The sequence below is a fragment of the Brassica rapa genome, chromosome A06 (assembly GCF_000309985.2).
Source record: "Brassica rapa cultivar Chiifu-401-42 chromosome A06, CAAS_Brap_v3.01, whole genome shotgun sequence".
NCBI classification, from domain to species: Eukaryota; Viridiplantae; Streptophyta; class Magnoliopsida; order Brassicales; family Brassicaceae; genus Brassica; species Brassica rapa.
Genome location: NC_024800.2, coordinates 20,649,791 through 20,657,967, shown reverse-complemented (window position 1 = coordinate 20,657,967; position 8,177 = coordinate 20,649,791). Strand labels below are relative to the sequence as shown.

Genomic DNA, 8,177 nt, shown 5'->3' with positions numbered 1-8,177 from the left:
GATTTTTACGTTTTTAAATAATTAATAAATTAATAAAAAGAAATAAAATATGGTTTAAGGGGGGAGTCGAACCCGGGTGTGAGCAATATCCATCACAAGAAGAAACCATTGTGCCAGACCCAAATCATTGTTTTTAATCCCAATTGTTTCTTATTTATACAGATATGTCATTCACATATTTCTTTTTTTTTTCTTTCCCTGTTTGACTTTTCATCCAAATTTTTCCAGAATCTCTTAAATGTCTGTCATTCCAATTCCATGATTCATTACTTGCTTCAAAGCAAAAAAAAGAACTCCATTTGCTGGTTTGTGATAATATTTGTTTGATGAGCATACTGAGACCAAAAAACTTATGTAATAGACAAGAAACGATCTTGATTACACGCCGGTTTGTGATTATATTTAGTTGACAGAAAAAGAACTTCAAAGGCTTGTTTTTGTTGCCAAACAATATCATCTTTTATGTTTTACTGAATAATTTCTAAACCACTTGTTTTTTAAATTAGGAACTAACATTTGAGAGATTTTTTTTTTTTGATAATAAAAACATGCACAGGAAGGAAAAAAAAAACAGAAAATGATTTATCAAGGTATAAATAGAAGTTAAGAGGAGACAAAATCAATGTATCAAACTTGGCCCAGTGGTTGAGTGATCAAAGAGTCATTGTGCTAACCTGGGTTTGATTCCACCTTTAGCCAATTTAAGGAAATGTTTTTTATTTACTATTTATTATTTTAAACGTAAAAGCCACGTATGATAGACAGCTAAGCGACAGTTCATATTCCGTTACGTCTGACTAACGGTAAATTGGTCAATGTATGTAAAAACCGTATTTTGTTAGTTCGTGTATGGAATTTAAATTAACTAAGTGTTGATGTATGTATTTGCACAGCTGATATGTTCATGTACTGATCGGGACCGCTGGGCTCTGTTAACGTAGGAATTGGCCGATTTCCCTCACATTAACCTAAAATTAACACAACACACATCGTCTAAAGCAGAAAAAGATCCATAGCCATGACATCTACTAGCTTCAACAATGTTAAGCTGTTTAAAACCGGTTTGACAATCAATGTTAAAGTCTTTCAAACTTCAAAGCATTACACAACACAAACCGGTGAGATGCTAAAGATCATATTTTCCGATTATAATGTAAGTTCACCCATCTAAATAGCTCCATTATAGTGCCATGTAGAATCTACATATTAAACAGTTTGTTTTTATTAAGCCCTTTTAAAAAAAACAATTCGTTTTTATTCAACAAAGTGTTTTCCAGACAACAGTTTAGGTTTTCATTTAAAAAGGTTTGTTAAAACAGTAGAAACGTTATGTTATCATTCTTGCAGTATTTTTCTTAGGCGTTTCTCTATTAAGTATATCTCATTTGCACACATAAGCTGAGAAGCTTATAAATCGTTGTAAGCATAACACATATCTATCTAAACGTACGTATACATGAATACCCATGCTATTTCAGTTATCTATCATCAGTTATATTCCTAACACACTTGACACTACAACTATATAATACTTTAATATATTAATAACTTTATAATTTTACAATAAGCCTCTCACATTTACCGAAATCCATTTGTTAAGGTTTGATTAAGTTGTTTACATTATAAATTCAATTCTTTAGCCTCATTTAAAAAAATAGTGCATAATATATGTAGAAAAATATAATAATCTAACACAATTAAGCTTAAAAATTATATAACCTTAATTAAATTATTAACTACCAGAATTTTTTTAAAAACAAATGCAAACCCGCGCTTTTAAAAGTGCATGTCAAAATTTAGTATAATGTCATATATGAGTTCAGCCCAACTAATAAATATTTTAAACGAGAAGTTAGGTGTTTCCATGTTTTCATTGTATTGCTTGTTGTGTGGTTTCAGCTTTAGATTCATGGCCTCTTAGCTATGGGTTAGAATATGGTCTATAATTCTTTCAAACTATAAAGTGTTTCTAGATATCATAAACGTTGAATTTATAAACCCGAAGGCTAACTTCATTCTCTATGTTTTATTTTATGTTGTACTGATATAAATGTTTTTTTTTTTACTAAAAACTGATATAAATGTATGTTAACTTCTTTTATTTCCAGTTAAGTAAGAGCAAAATACAGAGAACTTGGAAAAACTAAAAAACAAAATATCTGATTTTAACTTTTAAGTTTTAACCATATAAACTATTGCAGGGTGATTGTTATAGAAATTTAACATTTTAGGAAAATTTCTCTATTAAATTATAAAAATAGAACACATCATTTAAAAAAAATAACAATAAATTTGCACGTGAGTAACATTAGATTCCTATAAAGCACATGCGAAATTAACATTCTCCTTATAAAATTTAATTCACTTATATTTTTTTTATAAATGAATCTTATGAAATAATCTTTTTACATTTGTTGGTTTCACGTTTTAATTTTTTTTTGACATCTGGAAATTTTATTTATTGGTCAGAGCCCAAATAGGCAAAGCCCTACACAGTTCAAACCTAAGGCCCAAACAGAAAGCTTTAACTTAAAATAAATAAAACTGTGTAAAAGAGTAGTTATGAAAAAAAGACTGTGTAAAAGGATAACTGAAACATATTTTGGTTTTTTAGCTCTTACTTGGAGAATAGAAAAGTATCTTTCGACTCTGGAAGTGCATAGAAAAGTAAGTCTTCATAAAAATATAGAAAACAGTAAAAATAAAAACGCTAGAGAGAGGGTCGAACCTCTGACCTGTTAACCACACGCTCTAACCAACTGAGCTACTCCAGCTCGATGATTACCAAATTGTATGTTATATAATAATATTCTCCGTATATGTGAAAAATAAAGACAAATAAGATCATGAACAAGATCTTGTCGTTTCGGGTTCTTCCGTAAATGAATCAAGTGAAATTCGATGAATAATACAGAAAGACAACAAATGACAGTACACCACCAAGGCACCAACCACTGAATATTTTAGAAATAAATTCATAACATGACTTGTTGTATAATGAAAAAAAAATGGGTTTGAAGATAAGTGACTGGAAGGTAGAAGACCATTGCTTGATCATTGTTGGTTAATTTCCCCATCAAACTCTTAAAACATCTTCAATATTATTATTTTATAAAACTTGCCCGCTTTATTGGTTACTTTCTCTCATGAGAGAGTAACCTTTTGCCTGCTTTAAAGAGATCAGTATGGTGCAAAGTTTTTCTATGTTCGAATCATCAAATATTCAGGTTGATTGGATCCGAGCTCAAAGATTTGATTTTTTTCCTCGTGTTTTTGAAGGTGGTTGTCTGAAGAGTGTTTGGAACTAATTGTCTAGTATTTCCTGCTCTGATGATTTTAAAGATAGATCCGATCATCTTATCTGGCAATAAAAAAATGTTTTAGCATATTTTGAGTCCAAAGCCTGTGTTTTGAAGATTTCTAGAGTCGGTAAGATTTAGCTTAGGCAATGTTCGCTCGATGACAGTCATTACTGGTTAAATCAGTGATCGTTGACAGCCACATATCAATATCACAATTTTTCATGAAGAAGACCAAATCTTTGTGCTCGATTTATACCTATTATATAAGAGAATGATATTTTCTTTAACGCTGATTTATTATGATATTACAGTTACGAAATATATTACTTAGACAATTCAACAATACTAATCACTTGTTTTTTCAGTAGTCAGCATAATTGTTTAATAAATTGTTTCTCCAAAAATTGAAACATGAATTTATTGATGTAAAAACATTAATAAATCATGAGTCAAACTACTGGACTAAAGAGACTTCCACAAGACTGTTATTCTATATTTCAGTAATACTTAGTTTTCGTATCATTTCTGGATCATTTAAACACTTAATAATACCCGTTATTAGATATAAGATTCATATTCAGTGACAAAAAAAAATTAAGACGCATATATTTAATGTTAGAACCATAAAGGAAGACCATCTAGACAATAACCTCTCAGTAGTTGAAGAATCTGAGAATTGAATAATGTTTTAAACAAAAGAACACAACAAGCGTAGGAAAGGCGCAGAAGATCTCTCAAAGATGAGATCCCAAGATTAGGAATTTGTCCGATTCTCTAACCCATGTTCAAAGGAGGAAAAAGAAGACAGGAACACCTGAATATTCCTAAATATGTTTCGCTATTCCGTTTCTCATTTCATTAAAAAATTGTGCAACAACAAGATCGCAAGAAATAAAAGAGCTAGCGTAAGGAAAGCTATTTTAGAAGAGGATGCAACAAAAAAATAATTAATTTTGATGAGGAAAACATCTTGACATTTTGATATTTTTGAATGAATGGGCCTAATATAAGAATGTTATTCGTGGCACCCACGGTTTTAGAGGTTTAAAATCTCTGATTGATTATGCCAAAGGACAAAATCTTAGTAGTAGTACTGTGTGTTGTCTGAGATTTGTTTTATTGTCTAATGATTGGAATCATGTTCTGACGTACACCTACACAGACTAGCTAAAGCATCGGACATAAATAGGGTTTAATATATATTCATGAAAAGATGTTCCTTTTTTAATAGTGCTCAATATAAACCAGTTATTGTAAGGTTACCTGACGTTGCTCAAGAAGCTTGAGACCAATAATGGCAATATTCGCTTCTTTTCACAGTCCTTGCGATGGAAGGGAAATAAATAAAAGCTTAATCAGATAAAAGACATCATCTAACCGTTAAGCCAATAATAGCTACAAAAAGGAACTCTAATAGATATTATTATAAAAATCACACAAGATGGAAATTGCAAGAAATATTAACACAAGCGTAACAGTCACATGCTTTTGATGAGATAATTATCAGCTAAATACATTTCTTAGTTTGTGGTGTATCTATACACAATCAATTATATTTAAGCATAGAGATAATTGTATTTAAGAGTAGGAGATATGTCATTACATATAAATGAGTTGTTGTAAGGATATAACACAAATGTAACACAAAATGTAATTTGATCTTAATGTTCTTATCACTTTTGAGGGCTTTTGAGTAGTATCGGCTCTAGTGCTCGTAGTAATTATAAGATCAAAAATGCTGAAAGAGGGAAGGGAGGGTTCAATAGTATTTTTGGTTTACTGTAAAGATGCGCGCTATCTAGAAAAGGAAGCATCCTAATTTTCTATAGCAATGGTTAAAGAATCTCTAAGTTTCACTAACTAGAGACTATACTCTGATGATCATCATCATCATAGATCTATGTGGTTGCTTAAAGAATATTGGTCTATTGGGTCACTCAAAATCTCTCATATTTAAAACATATATTCCTCCAACTGGCTTATATGCTTTTTTCTCCTATATATAAGGAGCTTCAAACTCTTCCACTAAATGCAAATCAACATTTTCATCGTTAATACAAACCAGCTTCTCTAACGTCCCTCTTTTGTTATTCTACATTTTCACACTAATGGCTTCCAACTCAATTATCAGCACTTCCCGGAGCTCTACCTCGTCATGGACAGCGAAACAGGACAAACAGTTCGAAATGGCTTTGGCTAAGTTCGAGAAGGACACTCCTGACCGATGGCAAAATGTGGCAAGAGTAGTTGGTGGAAAATCAGCTGAAGAGGTAAAAAGACGCTATGAATTGCTCGTTAGAGATGTTAATGACATTGAATCAGGACGTCACGACCCACAACCTAGGTACCGTAACACTAATTGAAGCCATTGAGATTCTTTGTGAGCTCCGAAAAAAATAACTATGTGCCTTTAAACTCTATTGAGATGGAGACATTAAGAGCATATATAAGTAAAAGTGTTTGATTACATGCTATTATTGCTTATATTCTATTAGCTTTTATTTATTTCTGTTTGGTTTCCAACTTTGTAATAATCATTTCTCAATTCCATCCTAATGTAATCCAATCGATTTAAGTTCTCATATAGTAATAATATTCTGATCAAACTCTCGGTTCTAACAATATGGACTAAGCATGCCTATAAGAGGATATATCAAACAACTCTTTGCATGTTCCTTATTAGAAACGATGATTTCGCACATTTGAATATAATGAAGAGCGCTTAATTAGTGGTCTACTGCGATATGCACCCACTGTAAAATTGACTAAAACGTCTTTACGCATATTTCCAATTCACTTTTATTATAAAATTTAAACAAATACTAGTTAAAAAAATGTTATGGTTCTTGTTAATGCATGTAATCAACCAAATGTTGTTAGGTAACTGAAAGAATAGTATATACGAAAAGAAAAAACTAAAGACCATATAATTACCATGAGCACTAGAGCGAAGGTATCAAAATCTTATATACAGAGCTCAAACACAACAAAGGACGAAAAGTGAAAAACTAGGCTTATAAAACGGGCTAAACCGTGGGTGCCACGGAATATATCGCGTAACGAAGCTGTTCAGGCGCAAAATGATATTGTGAGTCACTTTCTCCTTATGCTAATGGAACTCATTTGATGTAGTTCATTTAGATAGTATGTTCCTATGACTTCATTGTTTTGCTGTAAATTGGTTACATCATCTACATTTTGCTTATCATTAAGCTGAGAAGCAACATATATGATTGTTTTGTGGGGATCTGAATGGGGCAGGAAAGGCAGAGGAAATTGGCTGAGGATCAGAGGAATCTACTGCAGCAGCAGGCACAAGCAAAAGCTCAAAACTTTCGTTATGAAGATGAGTTGGCAAGAAAACGACTGCAGGTGAGATATAAAACTATGTTTAATAGTTTTAAAGATCGTACCTTTACTGACAACTCTCTGACTTGGAACTTTATGCAGACGGATCATGAATCTCAGAGACGGCATAACGTTGAGTTGGTTAAGATGCAAGAGGAGTCTTCTATCCGGAAAGGGCAAGCAAGGCTCGCCACGGAAGAACAGATTCAAGCACAGCAGCGCCAGACTGAGAAAGAGAGAGCTGCACTTGAGCGAGAGACAATTCGCGTCAAAGCCATGGCGGAGGCTGAAGGCAGAGCTCATGAAGCCAAACTTACGGAGGAGCAGAATCGAAGAATGCTTCTGGATAAGATAAATGGTGAAATGGAGAAATGGCTTGCAGCTATTAACACAACCTTCGGTCACATTGAAGGTATGGAACTTATAAGCATTGTCCCTGAGAGTTATACACTTCTTGATATACATTCGTTTGCGTTTCTATATTGAACTTGACAGGGGGAGTCAAGGTCCTATTAACTTACAGAAATAAGCTGACAGGAGGAGATGTTGCTCCTCTGGGTGCACAGGCTGTTACAAAAATCCATGAAATTTTTGATTGGGCTAAGAAATCAAACAAGGTTTACTGCTTTTCATCGATGAAGCTGATGCTTTCCTATGCGAGTAAGATTATCTCGCCTTTGTTAAGCGCATTGTTACTTCTATGGTGTCGTCAGAGTTATGTTTAATGGTTTATCAAATTCTTGATCGTAAACGTAACAGCACGTATATGAGCGAGGCTCAGCATAGCGCTCTGAACGCTCTACTCTTTCGAACCGGTGATCAGTCACGGGACATAGTTCTGGTCCTGGCCACAAACAGACCCGGGGATCTAGACGGTGCGGTCACTGACAGGATCGACGAAGTTATCGAGTTTCCGCTCCCTGGTGAAGATGAACGCTTCAAGCTCCTTAACAAGTACCTAACTGGTGAAGACCAGAAAGATGATAAAGACATGAAGACTAAGTGGAGCCATTTGTTCAAGAAGCAGGCACAAAAGATAACATTTGAAGGAGACCTAACCGACCAAGTGATCAGAGAGGCTGCGAAAAAGACAGAAGGGTTCTCTGGTCGTGAGATCGCTAAGCTTGTTGCTGGTGTTCAAGCTGCGGTGTATGGACGACCAGATTGCGTCTTGGATGCACAACTTTTTGAAGAGATTGTTGATTATAAAATCCAAGAACACCACCAGAGAGCCAGACTTGCGACTGAAGGTGGCCAATCTTTTCCTTAGAAGCGGGGTAGTCATTCTTTCTCTATTGTTTGTTTCTTTAGCCGCTGTTCTGACTTTGTTATGAAAGATGAGTGACCGGTTCAATTTCGGTTTAATGGGATCTGGTTCAGATTTAAAATTTACTCCGAACTGCTTTGTATAAATTTCACCCATAAGTCCATAACTATATATAAATTTTGATACTATCCTTCATGAACAAGCGTAATCATGTGGTCTTTGCTCGTTCTCACTCCAACTTTTGTTTTTCTTTTATATTT

The 8,177-nt window shown here is 33.7% G+C and overlaps 1 protein-coding gene and 1 pseudogene across 1 annotated transcript; both read left to right on the top strand.

Annotated features, from left to right (window-relative positions):
* The first annotated feature begins 1,118 nt into the window (after positions 1-1,118).
* LOC103874077 (protein RADIALIS-like 4) lies at positions 1,119-5,908 on the top strand. Its single transcript, XM_009152487.2, has one exon. It carries the CDS (start codon positions 5,411-5,413, stop codon positions 5,663-5,665), a length of 255 nt encoding a protein of 84 aa, XP_009150735.1. The 5' UTR covers positions 1,119-5,410; the 3' UTR covers positions 5,666-5,908.
* A 233-nt stretch (positions 5,909-6,141) lies between these two features.
* Positions 6,142-8,112, top strand: LOC103874167 (annotated as a pseudogene).
* The last annotated feature ends 65 nt before the right edge of the window (positions 8,113-8,177 follow it).